Source organism: Capsella rubella, unplaced genomic scaffold (genome assembly GCF_000375325.1).
Source record: "Capsella rubella cultivar Monte Gargano unplaced genomic scaffold, Caprub1_0 scaffold_4, whole genome shotgun sequence".
In the NCBI taxonomy this organism is placed as follows: domain Eukaryota; kingdom Viridiplantae; phylum Streptophyta; class Magnoliopsida; order Brassicales; family Brassicaceae; genus Capsella; species Capsella rubella.
The window spans coordinates 11,838,019-11,863,888 of NW_006238920.1; the positions used below are offsets into that span (position 1 = coordinate 11,838,019).

General features: G+C 34.5%; 4 protein-coding genes across 10 annotated transcripts; 2 read left to right on the forward strand and 2 right to left on the reverse strand.

Moving 5' to 3' along the window:
* The first annotated feature begins 507 nt into the window (after positions 1-507).
* Positions 508-3,322, forward strand: LOC17889381 (phosphoinositide phospholipase C 6). The gene is made up of 9 exons (XM_006295422.2): positions 508-1,101; positions 1,191-1,387; positions 1,482-1,617; positions 1,710-1,964; positions 2,053-2,252; positions 2,326-2,443; positions 2,562-2,714; positions 2,808-2,894; positions 2,985-3,322. The coding sequence occupies exons 1-9, from the start codon at positions 688-690 to the stop codon at positions 3,276-3,278; spliced, it is 1,854 nt and encodes a 617-aa protein (XP_006295484.1). The 5' UTR covers positions 508-687; the 3' UTR covers positions 3,279-3,322.
* Positions 3,323-3,436: 114 nt separating this feature from the next.
* Positions 3,437-7,970, reverse strand: LOC17887681 (CTD nuclear envelope phosphatase 1 homolog). 7 transcript variants are annotated; one of them, XM_023783894.1, is made up of 11 exons: positions 7,555-7,970; positions 7,162-7,290; positions 6,948-7,068; positions 6,773-6,854; positions 6,523-6,676; positions 6,271-6,411; positions 4,828-5,052; positions 4,369-4,431; positions 4,224-4,290; positions 4,042-4,118; positions 3,437-3,738 (listed from the first exon to the last, which is right to left on the reverse strand). In XM_023783894.1, exons 1-7 carry the CDS (start codon positions 7,837-7,839, stop codon positions 4,918-4,920), a joined length of 1,047 nt encoding a protein of 348 aa, XP_023639662.1. In that variant the 5' UTR covers positions 7,840-7,970; the 3' UTR covers positions 3,437-3,738; positions 4,042-4,118; positions 4,224-4,290; positions 4,369-4,431; positions 4,828-4,917. The 7 variants fall into 7 exon arrangements, with proteins under 7 accessions (XP_023639662.1, XP_023639663.1, XP_023639667.1 ...); XM_023783895.1 differs by lacking the exon at positions 4,828-5,052 and having other exon boundaries at positions 4,369-4,391; positions 7,555-7,968; XM_023783899.1 differs by lacking the exon at positions 4,828-5,052 and having other exon boundaries at positions 7,555-7,967.
* Positions 7,971-8,822: 852 nt separating this feature from the next.
* Positions 8,823-11,718, reverse strand: LOC17888788 (serine/threonine-protein kinase ppk15). Its single transcript, XM_006293817.2, has 7 exons — positions 11,103-11,718; positions 10,427-10,940; positions 10,059-10,338; positions 9,873-9,980; positions 9,515-9,793; positions 9,276-9,419; positions 8,823-9,187 (listed from the first exon to the last, which is right to left on the reverse strand). The coding sequence occupies exons 1-7, from the start codon at positions 11,383-11,385 to the stop codon at positions 9,005-9,007; spliced, it is 1,791 nt and encodes a 596-aa protein (XP_006293879.1). The 5' UTR covers positions 11,386-11,718; the 3' UTR covers positions 8,823-9,004.
* Positions 11,719-20,847: 9,129 nt separating this feature from the next.
* On the forward strand, positions 20,848-24,884 carry LOC17889314 (protein SMAX1-LIKE 8). The gene is made up of 3 exons (XM_006293586.2): positions 20,848-22,475; positions 23,052-23,241; positions 23,391-24,884. Exons 1-3 carry the CDS (start codon positions 21,289-21,291, stop codon positions 24,738-24,740), a joined length of 2,727 nt encoding a protein of 908 aa, XP_006293648.1. The 5' UTR covers positions 20,848-21,288; the 3' UTR covers positions 24,741-24,884.
* The last annotated feature ends 986 nt before the right edge of the window (positions 24,885-25,870 follow it).

Below are 25,870 nucleotides of genomic sequence, written 5' to 3' on the forward strand. Positions count from 1 at the left end.
ATCCAAAGTCGACGTGATCTAGACGAAGTATGCATGATTTCGAATTATGAATATGGTTTCTAGACTAATTTTTATAAATAAACATCACACATATGCATAACTTCTAAAAAGGCTGATGATGAATCATAATTCATAAACTACTGAAGAAAAGACAAAGAAGAGACTCTCCAAAATCCAAACATAGTAATGTCATGTAATACTTTTGGGCATATAACAGAATGAAAATCTTATTCTTAGACTAAATACAAAATTTCACATGAAAAGTGTTAGAAAAAAGAAGGATCTTTACTAAATTAAAGAACCAAGACTAAAATTAAGAATTTCTCTTATTAGTAATTTTAATATATATCTCTTTTTCTTCCTTAAGAAAATGAAAAAAATGATACGTAATATAAAAAAGAAATTGACTTTTGCTTTTAGGAAAAAAAGGAAAAAAATAAAAAAATAGGAAAAAAACAAATTATTCAAAAGGAGTTCGGAAAAAAATTAAAAAAGAGAGACAAACGATCCCGCTTCAAAGCCTCCTCTTTTATAGGAAACTCATCTTCTTCTTTCTCCTCAATCTTCTCAATCCCCAAATCTCAGTTCTTCGAATTCCACGAACAATCCAAACCATTCCTGGATTCGAAGACACAAACCCTAATTTCAAAAAATCGAAAATTTTGAAACTTTCGATTTTTTCTAACAATGGGGAAGGAGAAGAAAACAGAGTCGTATAATAACGACAGCGGTAGTTACAATTACAAAATGTTCAAATGTTTCAACCGTAAGTTCAAGATCAACGAAGTCACACCTACCGACGACGTCCGTGACGCTTTCTGCCAATTCGCCGTCGGTGGCGGAGGAGGAGGAGGAAGCGTCGACGGGGATTCAAGTGACGGAGACGGATCCTCTGGCGTAATGGGCGCAGAGCAGCTCTGTTCTTTCCTCGATGACCATCAAGGTGATACAGGAACCACCGTCGCGGAGGCTCAACAGTTGATCGACGAGGTTATACGACGGAGACACCACGTCACGCGTTTTACGCGTCACGGCCTTGATCTCGACGATTTCTTCAATTTCCTCTTTTACGACGATCTCAATCCTCCCATTACACCTCACGTAAGATTGAAAATGCGAAACCTTTATCTATGCCCACCAATTAAAAAATGGAAACTTTGGTTTACAAATATGTGTGTCTTTTGAAACAGGTGCATCAAGACATGACAGCTCCATTGTCACATTACTTTATATACACAGGACACAATTCGTATCTTACGGGTAATCAACTAAGCAGCGATTGCAGCGAAGTCCCTGTCATCAAAGCCTTGCAAAGAGGTGTACGAGTCATCGAGCTTGATCTTTGGCCTAACTCTACTGGAACAGATATCAATGTCCTTCACGGAAGGTATGGTATATGTAATAAGCCTTGTTCTTCTTCTGGTTCCTTCTTTTTTATTGAAAAAAGATTTTCAGAAACCACCGTTTTCTTGATTCTTTAGAACGCTTACAACGCCTGTACCGCTGATCAAATGCTTAAAATCGATAAGAGATTACGCGTTTTCTAGCTCACCTTATCCGGTTATCATCACTTTAGAGGATCATCTTACATCTGATCTTCAAGCCAAAGTTGCTGAGGTAATGCATATATTGATCTGTCTTGTGAATCAATCAGTTTGATCTTGATGTTTTATGAATCTTTTTTCCGGTATTTTCCTTTCTTTCTTTAGATGGCTACGCAGATTTTTGGGCAGATGTTGTATTACCCTGAATCAGATAGCTTGGAGGAGTTTCCTTCTCCTGCTTCACTGCTTCATCGGATAATCATCTCAACAAAACCGCCTAAAGAGTATCTTGAATCGAGGAACCCGATTGTTAAACAGAAGGATAATAATGTATCTCCATCGTCCGAGGACGAAACACCTAGAACAGAGGAGGTTCAGACACTAGAGAGTATGTTATTTGACCAAGATTGTGAAAGCAAGGTAAACAATAAAGGAACTTAATTCATTTCAGAAAAAGTTCACACACATTGTTTGTTGTTTTATAATATAGTTTTGTGTTTTGAATTAGAGTGATAGTGATCAAGAAGATGAAGAAGCTAGTGAAGATCAGAAACCGGCATACAAACGGTTGATCACAATTCATGCCGGGAAACCAAAGGGAGCGGTGAAAGAAGAGATGAAAGCTGTGGTTGATAAAGTGAGACGTTTGAGTTTAAGCGAACAGGAACTTGACAGGACTTGTTCATCCAATAGTCAGGATGTTGTAAGGTAATACTAATTCATATGCCATCCTAACCCTTTAAATGCTCGGGTTGCAACTTGATCTCTATATGTTTTCTAGGTTTACACAACGGAATTTGCTTCGGATATACCCAAAAGGGACAAGATTTAACTCCTCAAACTACAAACCGCTTATCGGTTGGACTCATGGAGCGCAAATGATTGCATTCAACATGCAGGTAACAAACTACACAAAAAGGCTTAAATTTATACATCTCGCTATGGATATAACCTTTATACATAAAATGCTTGACAAATCTTTGTATAACAAATAATAAAACATTTTGGTGATAATAGGGATATGGGAAATCTCTGTGGTTGATGCACGGCATGTTTAGAGCCAATGGAGGATGTGGCTATGTCAAGAAACCAAACTTCTTGATGAAGAAAGGGTTTCGTGACGAAGTCTTTGACCCAAGGAAGAAACTCCCTGTGAAAGAAACGTTAAAGGCAAGCAAACAACAACCTCTACATATATTTATAACATGCAGTTACATTTCAATTTTCATTAGTCTTATCTTTTTGCTGCGGTTTTTACAACAGGTGAAAGTATATATGGGAGATGGATGGCGTATGGACTTCAGTCACACTCACTTTGATGCATACTCTCCTCCTGATTTCTACACTAAGGTAATATCAATTTTCACAAGGTCTCTTTTTGTAACAATCTTTAAATTTCTCAAAGAGCTTATTAGATTTGCTGACTTATGAGCTTTGTAGATGTTTATAGTGGGTGTACCAGCAGATAACGCGAAAAAGAAGACGAAAATAATCGAAGACAATTGGTATCCAATTTGGGATGAGGAATTCAGTTTCCCACTGACCGTTCCAGAGCTAGCATTACTTAGGATCGAAGTAAGAGAGTATGATATGTCGGAGAAGGATGATTTTGGGGGACAAACATGCTTGCCTGTTTCAGAATTAAGACCGGGGATTCGATCTGTGCCTTTGTATGATAAGAAGGGTGAGAAAATGAAATCAGTACGACTTCTTATGCGTTTCATCTTTGAATGATTTGGCTTAGAAGAAAATGTGTGTCTCTAAAAAAGTATTTGCACCATTTTCAAAAAAGAAAAGCTTTTGAGGTATTGTATAATGTAGCTTGAAAGATCAATCAAATTGATCATTTGCTCTGATATCTCCAAAAGTGTATTTTACCTACTATATTGAAAAAAATGTAATTTATAGAGTTTATATTTTTTTCAATATGTAAAAATCTAATGTAAGATGATAATCCCATACATAATTTGAAGTCGTGAGGATATATATCTTTGAACATGAGTTTGAAATATTAATTTACTAGTATTTTACCCAAATTATTATATTATATCTATATGGTATTATTTTCATCCTCTATTGTTATTTCGTCTTCAATCGGATTCCTCGTTCTTTATATATGTTTCTTGGTTGTGTATTTGTCTTCACCTAAGTAGGTTAGATGCTATTCATAATATTCCGGTTTCTTCTATTTCACCTGTTAGACAACATAGAAAAGTAAAAAAGCCATAACATGCAATGGAAAGAACCCATGGACACAACAAAATTAATCATGATAATGCAAACGTACTGTAAATAGAAACAAAATTTTTTAACGTCATACAGATTGATATACTTGAGAGGATTATAACTCGCATAATTTTTTTTAATATATATGTGCATCTTCTTGCATATTCAACAATAAAAACTCAATCATTAGCAAAGACTTAAAAAACATGGATTTCCATATGAAAAAGGTCATACACATACAAATCGCATGAATACAGAGAAGAAACTATACCTTGCTCTATAATGGTATACGAACGTAATTTGTGATGCTCGTTGCTATTTGCCATTGAATTTTGGGTTAATCAATTCCTAAACCAAGCAGAGAGTACTAAAGTGTTTCAGATTTTGTATAGAAACTGAAAATTTGCTTAAAAGATTTCACAATGGGAAAGAGATAGATGAATTAGTGATTACCTTGCATTTCCTTGGCATTCGATTATACATCTTTCACTCTTTGTCATCTCCCATGTGGTGCACCTAGCTAAATTCATAAGATGGACAACTCTATGAGAATATAGTGACATAAAAAAGTAAGCTTTCTAGAGGGGATAGATGTTACGTTTGATCATACGGGTTTGGTTTCTGGGGATATGCCACCAATGGAATGAAATCATTTGGGAATCTCCATGGAACAGTTTTGCAAGAGCAAAGAAATTAATGAGTTTTGAGTTCATGGTGAGTTAAATTTATATAATAGGATGAAATAGTTTCTACGATCTTGTAAACGTGGTGATAGTGTGGAGAAACTTTAGGGATTGTTAAGAGGAAGTTTTGTTTTGTTTTTTTCTTACGTTCACAATTTTATTTTTGAGAAATCTTTTATTAAAATCAGAATTATAAAAAAAAAATTATGTGGCAAATTTTTATTGGTCAGGTAACTTGTTCTTCAAAGTATAAAAGATTAAATTTTACTTTGTTGATAATTAAAAAAAAATACGATTTTAATGGAAAACCTAATTATATAAGGAAATATATGTTTTGTTAAGCAATCATAAAAAGGAAGAAAAAATATAAAAACCTTAAAAACATTGACTGTTCCTTAAGGTAAGATAGGGAGAACGCAGAGAAATCATGGTTTTCAAACAAAAAGAAAAAGACGCAGAAGTTGTCATAGCAGCCAGGATATTGATGCACATAAGCCAAGCTCAAGCACCCGAAGAAGACGATACAGATGATGAGGTTGAGTTTGAAGATGAGTCGACTCCATTATTACAAGTAAGCCAACGTGCTGATACAAACCAACCTAAGAAGGTTGAAAATCAGAATATGATGAGAATAGACAAGAAAGAGCGCTTTTCAGAAGAAAAACAGAGGCTCATTCAAACATGGTACAGAGCTGAACCCGAACCACCAGAGATATTTGATGAAGTGCCGAGGCCATTCAACAAACCGCTAAAGAAGCAGTTGAAGCTGAGCGACGTGGATGGAAATCAAAGCAGGCTCATGTTACCGAGGCAGTTCGTGGCAGAGTCAATAGTTCCTTTCCTAGAAGCGTCAGAGAATCCAAGCGTGGGGATTAATGTTTTGGTGTACAGACCAGATCGGAAAGTACAACATATGATATTCAAATTATGGAAGAGGGCACCTTTTTTAACTTCGGGATGGAAAGAGTTTGTGACAAAGTATAGTCTTATGAAGACTTCTGATTTTGTCACTGTTTGGGTGTTTAGGCATCTAAAGACTCGAAAGCTGTGCTTCGCTATTGACCACATTAGATTTCCTTTGATGGAAAATCAAGTGGGATCATCGTGAAGACTGCCTTCTTGAATCTAAAATTAGGGTTTTTGGGGTTTTGGTGTTTTGTGCTTTGGGGTATTTTGTTTTTAAAAGGTGTTAAATAAATTAACTTAACTATTAACTAAGGTTTTTAAGGGAGTTTTCTTCGCTATTCAGTCCCTGAGGATCTTATATGGCAAGTCATAAGTAAGAAAATTTTGAAAAATACGTTATCAGGTTAGGTGTTACTTACCAATCCAAGTCTAGGTGACTTATGGATTCACATAGGTAATACAAATACTATATAATCACAAAAACCCAAATGCAATGAAAACCAGAAGACTTAAATCCAGTAACAAACATTTTACATGGCTACATATGCCTATATGTACGTCAATGCCAAACAATGAGCTGATTTGAAAATAGATGGATCGTGGATTGTAGTTTTTTTTTATATGGCCATGTGCTCATGTAGACCAACATCAAGTTACCATCAAATAGGAAACAAAAACAAATAGTAAATCATATTTGATTTGATCAAACACAAGACGAAATAAGACTTGATCTTTATTTATTTTTTACTCATAAAAACATGAATACACACAGTCACAGTATGTCCAATCTAGACAAACCTAAAATTCGTTGAATTGGATGGTCCAAACCAGAACCAACCAAACTTGTCAACACTTTCCACTCTATATATGTGAGCTATGAGAGAGATTTCCAACTATGTAGATACATGTACCTGTGATGATGATGTCCAGTAAGACAGTGGTATGCCTTGCTTTTCAAACCATTCAGGCATGTGAAATCTATCGTAAAGCGCTAGTTTTACATCTTCTTCTTCTGAAAGTTGCTTAAGTAGTGGAAGAACAACATCTAGTAGCTTCAATATGTGTTATTTTTTGGTTTGCATAAATGAGATCTCATTAGATTCCAACGTATGAATAACATGTTTTTCTGTATTACATGAACCAAAAAAATGAGATCTACATACCTGAGTATCATTTGGCTGTTCTGCGGTAAATGAATCACATGGAATCCCATTTAAAGGTTGTAATAGAAAGCAGAAAGGATTGTTGTCGACAATAACAGTCCTATACATATTCTTTGATACGCATAACAGATCCTTCACATGATCTCGATATTGCCTGATGATAAAATGCAGAGAATACTCTCATCACTCACAATCATTATCTAAGGAAAAGAAAGATAAATCGTATTATTCGTGCAAACTAAAAACTTACGTGGTGACTGTAGAAGGACGATAAAGCCGATGGTTTAATACATGTTGTGTGTCTATTCTGTCCACAAGAGGTCTAGCATAATCTGCACATTTTGAGAAACATGTTAAAAACGCTTAGAACAGAGAGAGAGTGTGATAAAACAGAGAAGAGAGTAAGTAACTCAAAAAGAGGGGACCTTCGAGAGCAGCAGTAAAAAGAATAAGATTAGCAAATTGGCTGAGTTGCTCTAAGAACTCGTGCAATCCTGGACGCTCAAACACTGTTACGTAACTTGTTTTAGGCTTCCCATTACATTCCTTGAGGCAGGAAAAAAGTGGGATTAATTATTTTGCATATCAACCAACAAAAAAAAAAGGTGAAGTAACTTGATAGAGCTAGTAAGATCTCACCTTGGTTGAAGAAACGCACTCCAGCTCAAACCATTTCAAGCCAGCTTCAATAGCTTGTTTACGTAATGCAGCAGGTAGACTAGAAGTCTCATAGGCACTCACTAGTGTCTCATCCAAGTCAAGAACTACCTACATTTTTTCAGACAACACTCTCAAAATACTACCAATAGCTACTACTACTAGATGCAAAAAGGACCATACTTTACATACTACTGGCAGCAACTAAACAAGTTATTGCTAAATCTATGAACAATGCATCAAAATTGAACAAAGCTAATTCAAATCAAACAAGCTAAAAAAGATTCTGGAAATGCTAACAGCTTCTTCAAGCACCACTGCCATTTTAAATAAATCAAAAGGAAAAAAAAGGAAAAAAAACAAAGAGCATAATACCGTAAGTTTCTGGATGGTGCTGACTTGGCGTTCAGTAGAGGTTCTCGCGGAGGCGATTTCAACGGAAAGAGGTGGTTCGGCCGTAATCTCCGGTAAATCGATGACAGACAAAGGTTTGAAACCATCCTTGTTGGAAGGAGAGGTAGATAGAAGTGAATGATGACCAACGGCACCAAGGATCTTAAGAAAGAACTCGTAGAAATAATCGAGCCAGTTCACAAATACATTCCATAGTTGAATCGAACGAGGAGAGTAAACCAAATCGGTTTGACTCAATTCCGCCATGAATCGGAACCCGATTCGATCCCAGAGGAGGAAGAACTAAATCGAATCGAGCTTAGACAAAGCAAAGATGGCTCACGCAATCTTTTTTTTTTGGTGAAGGAGGCAAAACGTCAATTTCCTTTTTTTTTTTTTTTTGACGAGAAATGATTATTACGATCCACGCGCTGTTTTTGGAGATTGAGAACCACGTCGATGTTTCAGTATATATTAGTGAGGTGGGGAGACACGCGCGAATAAATGAAGGTTGGAGAAGTTTTAAAGAAGAGACAGATTTGTAAGAGAGGGAAAGTGCTGTGTTCATTCCCTTTTTTACATTTTTTTATAATGGAAACATTATTGGAAAAAGGAAAGTTTGCAAATTTATCATTTTAATTTAATATGTGTATTAATTGAATAAAACTAGATTTACATATCCCATAAATCAAAAAATTAAAACACATACAAATATGTTAAGGGAAAAAAAATCCTTATAACTTATTACCCATTTATATGTTTTTCTTTTGTTATTTAAGATGCACAAAATCTAAATTTTAATGTAAGTTTGAAATAGTATTAAGTAATCATAAATAAACATTGAATATGGAATTTCTGTTTATATATTAAAAACTCTATATTTTGTTTCATTTATCTTTCTTTTCTTTTTTGCTTTTTATTTTTTTTGTCAACCTTCAAAACTGTAACAAAGTCTTTGATAACATCTTTCACTTTTTATACTTTTGACATTTTGGCTATGTTAACACGATTTACAATTGTTTCGTTTGTGTATCTTGATTGGTATTGCTTATGGGTTATGGGAGGGTATCAATATTGTTACATTGGAGTTTTGTGCCAACTACTCTAAAATCTATTATTGGTATTTGGTACAAGGAGTAGGCAACAACATAATGTATCATATTTGGTCATCATATAAATGTACATTATATAATGATGGTCCAAATTTTAGTTTTGATCTATAGACCCAACAACAACCAGCAACTCAGAACTTTGTATCAAAATTCTTTTATTGCACAACACAAGCATTTTACTTACAATGTGAAACAGTTCTATACACATAATCTCACAATTACTGAATTACAGCAACCAAAAAATGAAAAGAAAACAGGAGAAACAAGAACAAGACAACACAATAAGAAGCCAAGAAAAGAAAAAAAAAAAAGTAGAAAAGTCAATCGTAAGAAGAAGAAGAAGAGAGCCAAGGGTGGTTAAGTGCCTCAAGAGCTGTTGGACGTCTCAATGGATTGATCTCAAGTAGAGTCCTTACAAAATCTATGAACAATTCATCACTAACATGTAATTGTTCTTCCAAGCATGTTTCTTCTGTTATTATGTATTCAATCTCATTGCTCTCCTGTCACACCAAAACAACAACAACAATGAGTCACATTCAAGCAAATAATACTACTTCAAGTCTTTTCGGTTTAATCAAGAAATATTACCTCGTTTGAGTGGAAGATATCATACTCTTCGGTGAAGTATTTATGTGTCTCTTGACCTTTCTCTAGCATCTCTGTTTCTATAGGACCTAATACCGCAACAATCCTTGCCAATATCATCGCTACTGCTTCGTTTGGAAACAGAACCTGATGCCCACATTGATACCATTGTGTTACTAGTTTCTTGAATATGTGGGATAAAACATATATAGAAAAGACTTTTAATGGAAACCAGACAGTACCTCACCAGAGCAAAGCTCTGCTAAAATACATCCAAGAGACCACAAATCGATCTTTTCGTCATACGGAAGCCCGAGAATCACTTCAGGAGCTCTATAGGAACGTGATTGTACATACAAGCACAAGTTGTCAGAGCGGAAACAGCTGCTTCCAAGATCGATGATTTTTACCGCGCATCTTTTGTAACTCTTTATCAGTATATTCTCAGGTTTGAGATCACAATGTATGATTCCTAGACCGTGGAGGAACACAAGCGCATCCAAACACTGACGGGTTATAGCCTGAGGAAACAAAAACATCAATTAAGATACACAAAAGCCGGGTTTTAGTCATTTTTTTCAGGTCTAGGAAACAACAAACCTGAAGTCTGCTCAAGTTAAAGTATGGTTCTCCTCCTGATTCTTGGTTGAATTTCTGAAATTCATACAAGTTTGCTCGGAGAAGTTCACAGACGATAAACAGATGTTCCTGTTACATATTTGTTTTTCAAGAATTAGAAACTTCTTTAAGAGAAACCAAATAATTCAGTCTTTCCAGACCTCTTACCTGATGGTAGAAGTAGTCATAGAGCCGCAGGATGTGATGTTCATCAGCAGGATCATGCTTATTGACATGTTTCAATAGCTTGATCTCGTCTAAACTCTGATCAAAGAAATCTTTGTCGTTCTTGATAATCTTGAGACAAACATCGACACCGTTGTGTAGATCCTGTGCCTGAACCACCTTGCTAAATGCAGCAGAACCAATGTATTCCGTAATGTAGTATCTTCCTCCAATCACTGTGTCAATCACAATAGGTAGATCCTTGTGCTCTTCGAATCCAGTCCTGTAAAGAGCAAAAAACGATTACAGACCCATCTTTCTTTCTTTTTGAGATCATATATCTAAAGAGTTACCAATGAAAATGAACATACCTGTTTTTCCAGTGAATGATTCTAAGATCAAATATTTCATATTCATCTTCAACCTCAGGAACAACACCAACCTCTTCATCTGTTACATTCTCATGATCACCGGTTTTCAAATCATCATTACCTTTTGTATCATCTTCCTCACAGCTAAACCCATCAAGCTCATCAGTTTTATCATCCAGACCAATGAAATCTTTTGAGTCATCATCCTCCAAATTGCTAAGAAGAAAAGGCTTATCTAAGTAATCAAGACTAGCTTCAGTTTGAGACCCTTGGGATGATGATTTATCATAGACACCAACCGTGTTCTCGAATTGGTTGTCTGTGATGAACTTATCCTCTGCAGTAACAGGACAGATGAAGAAATCAGATTCTCTAAATGCAGGAGACATGAACTCATCTTCATCTTCGGTCTCGTTATGCAAGTAAAACTCGCTCCACTCGGGATATGTCCGAGCCGTCCCAAATTGAGACTGTCCATCAGATGATGAACCATCTCCATAAGGATTCACAAACCCTGCATTTATACAAAATCTTTTAAATCAATCAATGTTGAACTTATATTTCTTGACATCAGATCAAGAACCAAGCTTACAATATCTAGCAAATACCATCTCTAGTTTGGTTTCACACTGCAATGTTCCATTAAGATCGGAAAAACTTAGAAAAAAGAACTCACCGGAAGAAGAACAGAAGCCAGAAGTAGAGGAGTCCAAGCTGACAAACTCGTCGTCAGAAGAAGACTTAAACCCATCACCACCACCGGAATCTTCTCCGGTAGAATCAGAAGGACGAGAACTCGCCGTGATTCTAATCGGCGGCGGAATCGGAAACAGAAACTTCTCGAAATCGAAAGAAGCAAGTTGGTTCTTCTCGTTAATATCGTCTCTGAGAGCAGATTCCGCCTCCGTCAAACCATTTCTCCGGAGAAACTCAAGCACAGACTTCACATCAACCGCCATTGACCAACCACCACTCACGAGAGAGTTACAGGAACAAAGCGAGACACACGGAGGAGAAAGAGAGATAAAGAGAGAGAGAGAGAAGAGAAGTGAAAAGGTTGAAACTTGCGATCACGTGATGGAGAATGGAGTGAAAAAACTAAAACCCATTGTTGGTATTAATGATAAGCTTCTCAAAGTCTCGCATGCTCTGTAGATAAGTTAATCTCAAATCCCTGATCTTTCTTTCCTCTTCTTCATCAGATACTTCTTCTTCTTCTTCTCCTCTGTATTGGCTCTGTAGGACCAAAGTTAACAATAACGGACATGGTGCGATGTCTTGTCTTACCGGTTTTTTTTTTCTCTCTAAAGGTTTCTTCAGGTTACGGGATTGATAGGTTCGTGGTTCTTTTTTTCCTTTTCACCTTAATGACACGTGTACTAATCACTGGTTGACATGTGTAAAATGATATCACTGTTTAATTGGCGTATTTTGACTTTATGTTTATTATAATGTTGAACCGACGGAAGTTTTTTTTCTTGAATTGGGACAAAATCGAATTCAAAAGCTTAATTAAATAATGTAAAAAGGAAGAATCTTTCAGATGATTGTTGTTAATTCTACTTTAAAAAATCTATATAAATCTTCCACTGTGTTTTTATTTTATTTTTAAGTTATAAGAAAGCGAATCTAATCAATCCTAATACACCATATATCATATATGATCATCATTCATCACTAACCTAATCTAGATAGACTAAATTTCTCTTAAGACTTTTCAATGTTACAACAACACAAGATGTTGTAGTTACTTTTATTAGTTCTTTATAACTAGATGAGGCAATATAGTCAAGAGTTTATCGTGAATTTGGGGGAAGGAAGAAAGAAAAAATCATATCATATAACTTTTTTTTTTTTGGTAAGGATCATATCATATAACTTTATGTTAATCAATTCAATCAATAGGAGATTGTGTCTCTTTTTTGCTTTTACTCTTTGCCCTTTTTTTTCTTCTCTGGATTAAAGTATTTTTCCCCACACCTTTTTTAAACTATTACTACAGAAATTGAACGTTGTAGTTGTAGTGGCAAATTCAAGTAAAAGCAGGATAAAGACAAAATAAAAATAAAGTGGACAGCTGAAAGACAAACTGAAAAAAAAAAAAATCCGTGGAACGTTAGAATAATGTTTTATTACAATTTACACCATCATGGATAATTGTGTGTGTTTGTTTATGTTAACATGAAATCATACAATCTTAATTAGGAAAATTGAAACAGTTGATTCGGCCTGAGACTACAATAAACTGTAAAAATACCAAATGAGTACATCATGAGCAGAAAACAAACTACATCCAATTATCAAAAACTGTGATGACTTGGTATAGTGTAGTATGCGTTTAAAAGGTTTTGAGCCTAAACCAAATATAAATGAACCTTAACTTCAATAATTCATCTAAAAGTTTGAAGCTAATTGTAAAATGTTTTTCCTTGAAAAAAAAAAAAAAAGAGGAGAAGAAAAAACAGCTCGCGCAACAAAGTCTTATTATATGCAGGCAATTTTGTAAAGACAGTCATTCGTTTTGGACTAATCTATCTCTTAATCTCTTAATTAAATCTCAAATTTTTATCATTATCCACCGAACCAGAGAGAGTAGCCACAATCATTATAGATTGTGTTAAATCATATTTTATTTGCTTTAAGTCGAAGATAGTTCACACTTCTTCATAACAACAACATAAACATGAAGATACAAATACTAATTAATTGTTATTTTCAAAATGATTATACACAAGTATCTAGAGAAAACCTCTGAAAATTTTAGAATTTTGGTGAGTGATAACAATAAAAAGAAAGCTTTAAAAAACAAAAGATTTTGGTACAACGTCCATGTGGTGGTGGGTGATTAATCATGGTTTTACCAGTAGCTCTATAGTAAACAATCATCATTATTATATATATTTTGCTATAATTGATCTGAACTCCCACCGACTACAATTATATTGTTTTCTCAGCAAAGGCATTAGTGTTACTGTTACCTATATCAGCTTTTCCATGTGACCACATTTTCTTCGCTGATGAAGAAATTAGGGCTTTGCTATTTGGAGAGATTAATTTATTCATTCATTACATTCTCTAGGTCCGGTTAGATTTTGTGGTTGTAGTCTAGTGGTACACCGTACACAGCATATGTTCCAAACCCATTTAGGCTTGGCATAAATGAAAAGAATATATATGAAAGGTATTCAAAATATTGTGAAATGTTACAACACATATATATTGTAGACATTTGATCAAACTATACTAATTAATTAAGAAATTGACTTTTGGTTTAAAAAAATAAAAATTAAGAATTTGACCAGCCTTTATGTAGACACACCTTATTAATAACCAGCAACATCCAAATCCCAATATAAACTTATTTTGCTATTGATTCAAAAGCCATTCTTGTTTACAACTTTTGACTTTGGACTTTGAAGACTAGTCATGTTTAATGGTTTAATGGCACACTCACTCCTGACTCATGAGTCATGTCCACATATCACTAATGGGCTTAATAGTTTGATAAAAGGTTTATAAGACAGGCCCATGGATGATGGATATTTTCATATCTTGTACGTTTTTGTGTTGTTGTTCGTATTCACTATTCAGTTACAAGATTGATAGAATTGAAGAAAAAGTATTATAAGGTTAGGTCATATGATTCAGAGAGTTACTTTCATGTTAGTTCCACGGCAACTTATACATGCACAAAAATTTGCTAACTCATTCATAATCATAAAACCACTAGCTAGTCTATAAACTTACACCATAGAAAGTATATGTAATAATGTAAGTCTGACGAAAATGAAGTGTTTTAGAGGATATAAAGAAAGGAAATAAAACCACTAAATACAGTCATTTTTTATTTTTGTTTAACCTTGTCAATCTGTCATACAAATATTTAGGAGAAGTTGACTTTATCAAGTCACTACGGGACTCCCACTAATGGAACAAACTATTTTTACGTGTCATGCAGAAAATAAACCCATCCACGATATGATATGTTATCTTGTCAAAGGTTCTTTTCTATAAAAAGCGAAATAAAAATTTAAGATCTCCCAAACTTCTCTTGTTATTAAGTGGTCATACTAATACAGCTCTGATTTTTCAATTTCAGTTCTGTGATTTTTATTTTACTGAATGCATCAGCCTTGTAATTTCAAGGTTAATCACTATGCAAAAGTTGACAAAAGAGAAAAAAATTTAATGTACATCTATTTATACACCTATGTATGTTGTAGGTTAGTGAAAGTTAACTTCAGTGCACATATTTCTTTTTCTTTTTTCTTTTTTTATTTCTAGAGCTTTCTTTTATTTCCTTGTTTTTGTTTGATTCAACGATATTGTCATTCCACTATTATGCTCATGATAGGTTTTAATTAAGATGGTATGGGTGAACCGATGTGTACAGACGTTAAGATGCGAATATTTATGCCTAAATATTTAAAACAGACGTTGAATATTTGCAAATGATCCCATTAATGTATAGTGTTTACATATGTAAGGGTCACAGTTTACCAAATATGAAAAGGCAAAGAAGAAAAAAGGAGAGAGAACATAAGTGTACCAGATATAGGAAAAGTATTAGTGGAGCTCGTGATTTGTTCTTTAGGGCTTGTGATTACACATAGGGTCCCCGTGATTGTGTGTGTATATTAACAGTCTTGCTTGATTCTGCCCGTAGTGGGTTTGGCCTTTATTATTGGTGTCTTGTCTCCGTCTCCCTCTCTCTCTCTTTATCAAACTAAACCAAATCAATAACAATGTGCTATAGTCTCTCTATTATAGCCGTAACTAGTTATGTATATAATATTTATTTCTATGACTCTTTCAATGAAGACATCATCGGATCAGTTCTTCATTTGTGTATAATTTGTCACTACATAAAACTATTTAGAGATGAAGTGTTCATATCTATTGCATTTATGTATTGATGCCTTTAAAATGTTGTGCTGATGTACTAAAAACAAAATTTTCGTGTATCTGTGATGATCATGCATAAAGTTAAGTTTATTTAGCATCATCAATGTGTTTTTTCTTTTCTTTTCAACATACGATTCATTTGATATATGAGTAATAATCTAGACATAATTTCATCGATCATGTTTAGGATCCTGTTATACTTTTCGACCAACCTATGAAATGTAGACTAGCCTTTTATTTGCTGTTTTGCTTCACTTTTTTATTTTCTGATGATAGCTATAACATCTAGCCGCCAGGAAAAAGAATTGAGTCATATACAGTACTACACTTATTTGTTTGCTTATAGATAACTTTGAATCAAATAATGGAAAGCAAAAAAATTAAAAAGAGGGGTGAAGTCTCGTCGTTATACTTTAGACAAGAGACAAACATATCTTGCCCTTTGATATTTGATTCATAATTATTCCAAAACTTTTTTGAGTGATTAGTTTCGTAAATAGGACACTAAAGACCCACACAAATTCAAATAGTTTCTTCAAACTCCATAATTTTCATAGAAAAAAATACAACTTAGATACATATAATGGCAACTTCATCATTTCTATAATCTAAAATTATCTCACATTGCCCCCCACCTCCCCTGAAGGATTGACCGACCCTTCAAATCCCAACTTTTCAAGATGTCTTTCTTTCATCTCTCTTTTTCATGTGTTTTGATCCTTTTGTTTTGTCATTTTGTAGGTGTTGCAATTATTTTGTCGATTGATTTCAAATAGTATTTTTCGTTCTCAATTGAGGGTTTGATTATCAACCCAAATTCCAAATTATCGTATGAGGGGTTTAACGCATCTGGAAGTCCAAGAAAACAAAGGCAAACACCACTAGTTCACTACCATTTTCACAAAAACTCCAAAACATCGTATATATTAGATATATCCAACGGTATCCAAAAATTAATATATGTCATAGCTTATGTTTTATAATGTGAGTTGGTGAGTATATTTTTGTTTTATTTTATTCCCACAAAATGTATTATGCAACGACGACAAAAAAAAAATGTATTATGCAACTTTAAATTCGGATAATAATAACACAAACGACTAAAACTATCACAAAATAGTAGGATATATAATATGGTCCATAGTATTTATTTTCTAAATAGAACTTCATGCCATTTCCACGTATATAAATATCGTAAGTATGATATGATGCACATTTACAAGAAAACTGTGACATTAATGTTTGATGTACCAAGAAATATGGATAAAACATTATTAAATGCCAAAAATGCTATATAGCCAATGAAAAAAAGACATATTTGAAGATGGAAATTAAACAAAAGGAATTGTTATATCAAACTCCATGGGCAAAATGGGTCCACATACTCTAAGTTATTTTAAAGTTTTAGTTTTCCACTAAACTTTTATATTGATTAACATTTTCACCACCAATCTTTATTTTTACATTAGTCTTTGCCATGCTTAAACTTCCATTGTTGGTTAAACAAGGTTCAACAAGATACGTTTGGACCATATCAGATTCGACGACATTAGTTGACTAGTAGTCAACTCTAACTCTAACTATGAGGATAGTTATGTTTTTTTTTTTCTGACTAGTAGTCAACTATTATTTTTGATACGAATACATATGGTATACTAATTAACCAATAAGTGCTAATAAGTGAAAATGAAATGCCTAATTATGATGTATTTTATCCGATTTGATAAAATTTCAGATGTATCGATCCTTCACCAAATACTATTTTTATTTAATTGATTAAATAAGTTTTTATTTTTATCAGTGTTCATAGTCTTCTTGGTGTATGATCGGAAGACGTCAACGAGGATATTGGTTCCCTAAAGAAGAAACCTCCACTTTTGTTGAAAAAATTATCTCGCATGTGACACATTCATTCATATGTAAAAAAGCTGTCTTGTATATGATTGTGAAAAAGAACTGTTGTTTTACTTTAGATAACAGTGTATACTCTATGGTTCATTGCGTCAACTATGAATAGATGGGCAAGTTTAAAATTTTTAGGGTATATATAATTATATTTCAAATTCAAACTAAGTACCCTCAAAATAAATGGAAAATATATGATATTTAATCAAGTGTCTAGTAGTGAGCTAATAAATGAAAAAACATGAGATAAATAAAGTTCTATATTTATAGGATCATCTTCTGAAATGTTGCTATCTACAATGAGCGTGAAATAATATGGTCCACACTAGGACATCATTTCATACCAAAATAAATATTATCGCGACCCTAATTTAGTTTAGCATAGTTCCCACTTAGAATTGAAGGGTTGTCTCCTAAATAGGAAATTAATACGTATGTTTTGAAACACTTTCATTTTAAACTCATATATTCTTTTTTTTGGTAGAAGACCGGGACTAAGTCCCGTCTTGTTTTATTAAATAAATGCAAAAAATTACAAACGAATGCTTCTAGAAAACATAGTTCCACGAATATCATCCTCAATAATCGACTCGACATCAATCGGAGCCGTATCTAAAAACTGAAAACCAAAAGGTAAAGAAAAAGCATAGTTAGCTAAGCCATCGGATAGACGGTTAGCTTCCCTATACACATGCGAAATACGGACTATCCAGTCCCTCGAAATGAAGCCATGGCACAAACGCACCAGGAAAGACAAAGGATGAGTATCAATAATCCCTGTCGTTAAGTAACCGACCACTATCTCCGAATCTACTTGTAAAATCAGCCTCGGAACTCTCTTTTCCCATGCGATATGAAGACCGTAGTACACTCCCCAAAGCTCGGCTAAGGTGGCTGAACAAATACCAATATTAAAGACAAAACCTCCACACCAATTCCCCTCTCTATCCCGCAAAGCTCCTCCAGCCGTGGCCAATCCTGGATTCCCATGAGACGCTCCATCGGTGTTAAACTCATATATTCTAACCTTTGATTAAATAAAAGTTTATGGGGAGAATGTTTTTCTATTTTCATCATTATACAGTAAATATTGTGTATACAGAGATACCCATAAGAAAAGTGTACTCTTTTTTTTTTTTTTTGTAAAAAAAGTTTGAATATTTCTTTGGGATTATTGTCTAAAATGCCATTTTTGCCCAACCATTTTTTTAAAACATCAATTTCTCAATTTTCTTACAAATCTGTCATTTTCAATTTTTTAAAAACTAAACATTTGAGAATTATTTTTTCATAAAACACATACTCATAACAAAATTTATACCCTACAAAAAATTGGAACCTAATCAACCCAACTGTTATGCGTAAAATTGTGTTTTTGTATATAAGAATATGGCAATTTGAAAAGTTTTTTGCAAAAAATGGCAAAACCTATAAATGCCATCAAAATAAGTCTCTAATTCATAATTGAATTTATTTCTTTAAGTAAATTAGATAGATTGTTTATACATTATATGCTACGGCAACATAATATTTGGATGTATCTCTCTTATTATTCTGAGTGGTAGACAAAGAGGAATTGACTTGATTTATTCGTTGACGATTATATACGAGATTTTTGTTTCTAATAGATTCATTTCTTGGAGAACCAAACCTTGTTAATAGTTTTGTCTCTTAATTTATTTTTACACATTTTTTAATTTAAATTCTCATCGTTCAAACTTAGATATAGCTCAAGATCCTAACTTTTATTGTTCACTTTCTATACTTACTATATCGATAATTTTTGTAAGTGCAACTGTTTTATACGAAATAATACTTAGATGAATTAAATTTATCATTTTTAGTAATTAAAAAGTATATTGCAGTTTATTCCATAGATTTTTTTAAACTATAAATTACCACGATATGATGTTTTTCCGAGTAACTTTTTTTCTTTATAACCGTAAAACTTTTACTTTATATAAAATTTTCATATATATATAGAAACTCAACTCCAAAACCAACTAATGAATGACAGAAATATATTACTAGAGCTAGAGAAATTTGAGGTTCTTATATGTATTTATTTTGAATAAAATTACTTTATAAATATGAATTATATGCATGACTTGACTATTCACAAAACACAAAAAGGTACCGCAAATAAAAAGAAGAAAAAGAAATATTCCAATCAGTGAGAGATCTTCAAAGGAAAGATTCTCATTCGCGCCAATTGCTGGAAAAAAAGGTAAAACTTTTTATAATATTCTATGAATTATTTGGTTGATGTTCCCTTACGAACAAAAAAAAAGAAAGAAAAACCAGTATTCAGTACAAAAAATGTCTGGCATATATATAATCGTATAGCAAATAAGTAGTTGTCGAAATTTCATAGGGCAATGGCTTAAAACGAGTGAGACATTGACACCTTGCCCATCGACATCCATGTGGGTTCACAAATGTGACATTTTCTTTCTTTCTTATGTGAAATCATGTAACTGCTATAAAAGGTTTGTTATACTGATGAGATTACCAAAACTCTTGAAAAATTATGATATTATAGGTTCGGTAGTGACAATTGTTTCTTAAGTCCACGAATACACGTTTTTAGCTTTTTTACTTTCAAGTTTAAAGATCCACTAATTAACTCGAATGTGTTATTTTCGCAGAATCAATTTTTTTAGAAACATGCTCACGCAAAGATAATATCTATGTTGACGTGCTATGGTAATTCCAAGTGATAGCAACAACACAAAATCATGTGGAGAATGATGATGATTGATGCATATGGGGATTTGCAAAATATTAGGTAATCTCCAAAACATTGTGGAGAATGGGAGGAGGAGAAACATTAAAAATATATTGGAAAATGAATAAAGAAAAAGAAAGGGATAGAGAAGAAAGTGATGAAAGGTTTTTTTATTTTTTTGTTGAGTTGAGTATGTGGTGAAAATATAGGGTTCCTTCTTTCTCATTTGTCTCTGTCAAACTTTATGATGCAAAGCGACCTTTCTTTTCAATTTTCATTTTTCTTTTATATTGTCATCGTTTTAGTGTCACTTTCTTTTTATTAATTTCATAAAGTCGTATGATCGTATCCATTGTTTTTATTTTGGCTCCGACAGGACCGACACTGATCTTTCTATATCTTTCGGTAATAAATGTTATAGGATTCCTTTTTCAGATAACATCATTTGCATTTGTATTTTATTTTCGTTAACATAATGTACTACACAATGATCAAATGACTTCATAAAAAAATAGGAATGGTCGAGGTTAGCGAATGAAAGATATGGTGTAGCTAGATTTTCCAATATATACACCGTCGCTAATTAACTATACTGATTAACCCAGGGTTAAACATGAGACCCATGACATATATTGTCCAATATATTTTAAACGAACATGCATGATCTCTTATAACTTTGTATCTATTGATATAAATATTTTAAGAACGAAGTAGCGAATATGAAGTCCGTTGAGTACTCATGCATTGATAGAATAGTATATTTTAGCTTCACAAATATGGCGATAGCAATACTATACTTTCCAAAGTACACACATCGTAGAGATACGAGTATTTTATATTGTAAATGAGAGTATTAATTTCGTATAAACAAGATATTTATTCACAGGCCAGGAGTATGATTTCGAAGATATTTAACATGTGGTTGTAAGAAACATAAGGGAAAATAAAAATCGTAAAAATTGACTTGTACACACGGCAGCAACAAAAGAATGATAAAAAGACAAGCAAGAAAAGAATCTGAAGTAGAAGTAATCCACTCACCCACCTGTTCCTCCTGTTCCTGTTCGATTCCAAACTCTCACTTTCTCTGCCCCCTCGTGTCCGGGTCCTCCTTTGTGTCCACTCAACCAGCAACAGTGGCAGTGTGTGTGTTTATGTATAATCCTCCTCATTCCTTCCTTTAATCAATTTATACTTATTTTTTTTTCTAACGTTTTCTTATTACAACAACCACGACCCACGAGAGAATATAGTAGTAAACTAATTTACCTGCTGAGACCTAAACTTGAGTGTGTGTAATTTTATTCATTTATGGTCGCCGGCGATGCCAACGGCGGTGAACGTTGCGAAACAATGCTTAACGGCCGAAGCAGCTTACGCGTTAGAAGAAGCTGTCAACGTCGCACGTCGACGAGGACACTCACAGACCACGTCGCTTCACGCTGTCTCTGCTTTACTCTCTCTACCAACCTCTGTCTTACGCGACGCCTGCTCTCGTGTTCGCAACTCCGCTTACTCTCCTCGTCTCCAGTTCAAGGCTCTTGATCTTTGCTTGAGCGTTTCTTTAGACCGGATCCAATCCGGTCAGCTACTCGGATCCGATGATCTGCCACCTGTTTCCAACTCCCTCATGGCTGCCATCAAACGATCTCAGGCTCACCAGCGTCGTCTTCCTGAGAATTTCAGGATCTATCAAGAAATGTCGCACAACAGTCACAATCAGAACTCGGTTTCTTGTGTTAAAGTGGAGCTTCGTCAGCTTATTCTTTCGATCTTGGATGATCCGGTTGTCAGTCGGGTTTTTGGTGAAGCGGGTTTTAGGAGCTCCGAGTTAAAGCTTTCAATCATTCGGCCTGTTCCTCATCTCCTACGCTATTCATCGCAGCAGCCTCTGTTTCTCTGTAACGTTACCGGGAACCCTGAACCGAATCCGGTTCGATGGGGTTTTAACGTACCAAACCGGAATTTAACAGGAGATTCGGATTACCGAAGGATAAGCGCGGTTTTCGTGAGGGAAAAAGGGAGGAATCCTCTGCTTGTTGGTGTATCTGCTTACGGTGTGCTAACCGGTTACTTAAATTCGCTTGAGAAAAACCGAACCGACGGGATGATTCTACCGACGAAGCTTCACGGTTTAACAGCGGTTAGCATCGGTTCAGAAATATCCGATCAAATCGTTGTTAAATTCGATAAAACCTACGTCGATACCAGGTTTCACGATCTTGGGAAGCTTGTGAAGCAAGGTTCAGGGCCAGGGCTAGTCTTGAACTACGGAGACCTTAGGGTTTTTACCGACGTCGAAGGAAACGTCCCCGCGGCGAATTACATCGTGAGTTGCGTATCTGAGCTGTTACGGAGACACGGGAAAAGAGTTTGGTTGATCGGAGCTACGACGAGTGACGACGTTTACGAGAAGATGATGAGGAAGTTCCCGAACGTGGAGAAAGATTGGGATTTGGAGTTACTCACCATCACTTCTCTTAGGCCTTGTTTGTCTCACAACAAGTCCAGGTTCTTAATTATTTCTCTCTTGCTTCATTCAGATTCTAAAACGCTTTGGTCGCTTTATCTACTTTTTATGCCACTTAACAAGCCTTTAGAGAAAGTTTTGTATCACGATTTGAAATTGGCGCGTTAAGTCTACATTCTTAGGTAGGTGTAACAAGTACAATATGTTTTAGCCTAATAAGATATATATGTTTGCTATGAATATAAATGAGGCTCGATGTTTAAATTAAACTGATGGGTTTGAAGATTAATAATTGTTTGACTGACCGACCGTATTGCAAACTCATAATTCATATTTAACAATTAATTACTTAAACAGCATCAATAGCATTCTGAAACATGTGATCTAATAATAATTTTTGCTTAAAGCATTTTGGTTTTTTTATTTATTATGAGAAACACAATGGTTTTATATGTAAAATAATAATCACAATCGAAAAAAATAAAGGCATAAACTCATAGCAGTAACTTTAATAATGAGTGTAGAAAAGAAACAGAGAGAATTGATATACAATTTGACTTTTTTAGATTCCTCTATTGCAATAACTTTAATGAGTGTCTTTTCTTTTCTGTGTACAGTTTGATGGGATCATTTGTTCCATTTGGTGGATTCTTCTCAACTCCTTCTGACCTGAAACTACCTTTCCCCGGTTTCAACAAGGAAATCACTGGACCAGTTTCTTCAATATCTGATCAGACCCAATCTACCTTGCCACCTTGGTTACAGATGACCACAAGAACTGATTTAAACCAAAAGTCTAGTGCCAAGGTCGGTTTACTTTATCTTGTCATATTAATTTGTTAAATCTCCCATAATCGTGAAAGTATGTTTCTTGAACTACAAGTTCTCTCGGGTGAGTACGTAATTTCATTATGTTTATGTTAACTGCTACGTGTATTTATATCCCCTCAGTGCAGACCAAAGAAGGGTTGGAATCAGTTTGTGGGAATAAGTCCACGAGCAGTGCTTCTGCATCCACCGGTTCAGCTAAATCGGTCACTACTGATCTGAATCTGATGATATATTCAGCCACCGCAGGATCCGGTCTCAAGAACCATTTGGAGAGAGATTTGTCTCAGCCACAATCTGTGTCTTCTTCTTGCTTGCATAATCCAAGGGACATCACCGCAGAGAGCTTCAAGATAATTTACAGAAGATTAACCGATAGGGTTTCAGGACAAGATAATGCAGCTAGAGTAATCAGCTGTGCATTGTCACAACCGCCTAAGACTGTCACTCGAAGAGATGTTTGGCTTAATTTGGTTGGTTCTGATACTGTAGGCAAGAGGAGAATGTCGCTTGTCCTTGCTGAGATTGTGTACCAAAGCGAACACAGATTTATGGCCGTTGATCTTGGTGCCGCGGAGCATGGAATAAGCGGTTGTGATGATGCTATGCGGTTGAGAGGAAAGACGATGGTTGATCATATCTTTGAAGTGATGTGTAGGAACCCTTTCTGTGTGGTTTTCCTTGAGAACATTGAAAAAGCAGACGAGAAGCTACAGATAAGCTTGTCAAAGGCAATCGAAACCGGGAAGTTTATGGATTCACACGGGAGAGAAGTCGGTATTGGAAACACCATGTTTGTTATGACGTCAACTTCACAAGGTTCCGGAGCAACAACATCTTACTCCGAAGAGAAACTATTGAGAGCCAGAGGAAGGCAAGTTGAGATATGGATTGAAACTGTATCCAGCTTACCAATTGTGAGATCGGTTACAGGCTCAACCTCGGTGAACAAGAGGAAGCTGATTGGATTAGGGAATATTCAGGAGAAGGAAAGAACAATGGAGACCATAAAACGGATGAACAGAACATCTAATGGAGTTCTTGATCTGAACCTTCCTGCTCAAGAAACCGAAATCGAGGAAAAATATCATTGTGAAGAGAACTCAAACGTTTGGTTGATGAACCTGAAGAAGCACGAACGTCTCATTGAGGTTCCTTTCAAGCCTTTTGATTTTGAAGGACTAGCTGAAAAAATCAAAAAGAGCGTAAAAGAAATTTTCAACAAGTGTGTGAGATCGGATTGCTTGCTGGAGATTGACCCTAAGATCATAGAACGATTGCTATCGGCTGTTTATTTCTCGGACAGTAGAAAAGATATCATCAAAGAGTTGATGGAGAAAGTAATGAGTCGAGTGTTCTTGAAAATTAAAGAAAGGTATGAAATCACTACTAGTTGTTGTGTAGTAAAATTAGTTGGTCGAGATCTTGACATTTTTCGTGAGGATCAAAAGGACTTGTTCTTTGTAAAATCTCAGTAGGTTAAAGATAGCTTTTTATATGGAAAGTGTATCATATATAAGGTAGAGTTAGCAATAGATGTTTATTGTTCTTTTTGTGTTGCTACACTATTATAATGTGTGTTCATGATGTAGTTATTGAGTGGATCTTTCTCCTTGTTTATATGTATAAGCTTATGTAAATGAATTGGTTATTTACATTTTATTTTATTTCATTTTCTATGTTTTAAACAATTCGATTGCGTTTAGTAAATAACGAACATTTAAATAGATATGATCAGTCGTTAAAGAACAAATTGACTTTCAGAAACAGGATCAGGATACGCACTACGAACATCTAAATATACATGATCAGTAGTTAAAGAACAAGTTATTTCGATGATTTGTTTATTTTCTTAGTTTTGTTCTATATATGATTGGGATAAATAAATAACTCAGGATCAGTCTTTCAAGTTTCCCACATAATTTATTCATCGTAAATCGTTGTACACACACTCGATGACTCGGTCCACAATCTGATGCAATATGCTGACGAGAGTTTTGGGAAATAGTTTTTTTTTTTTGTGAGCAAACGCACGAAAGTATCTCTCTAGTTATAAAAAGGTTACTATAATAATAAGTTGACCATATAAGCAAAGAACCAAAATTGACCAGAAGGAGCGTAGCAGAGTCATACTTCTTCAGCATGTATACGACTCAAGTTGCTCAAAAACATGATCATTCATAATTCTTCGTGGGAAGAAAATTACACACACACACACACATATATATATATATATATATAGATAAAATAGAAACTGTCTAATTGGTGGTATTATGAATTATTTGGTGATTATAATTAAAAACTATCAGCCTGTTTTAAGGTAATTATGAGTTATGATAGGTACTTATGAGTTATATAGAGTTTATAGACGATAGACTTAGGTATTTAAAAATGAATAAAATATGTGTTATTTATATGTATGTTTATATTTTTATGCATGTATCTAATGCATTTGTAAGTTAGTGACTTAGATTTCGTAATCTGTTGGTATTTGTGGAGTAGTAGTATAAACGAGTTCACAAAATAGCAAATTTGTGATGTATGATTGGAGTTGGAAAACTCGTTTATACACACACAGAAGATAGAAGAATCGTAGAAAAGTAAAAGA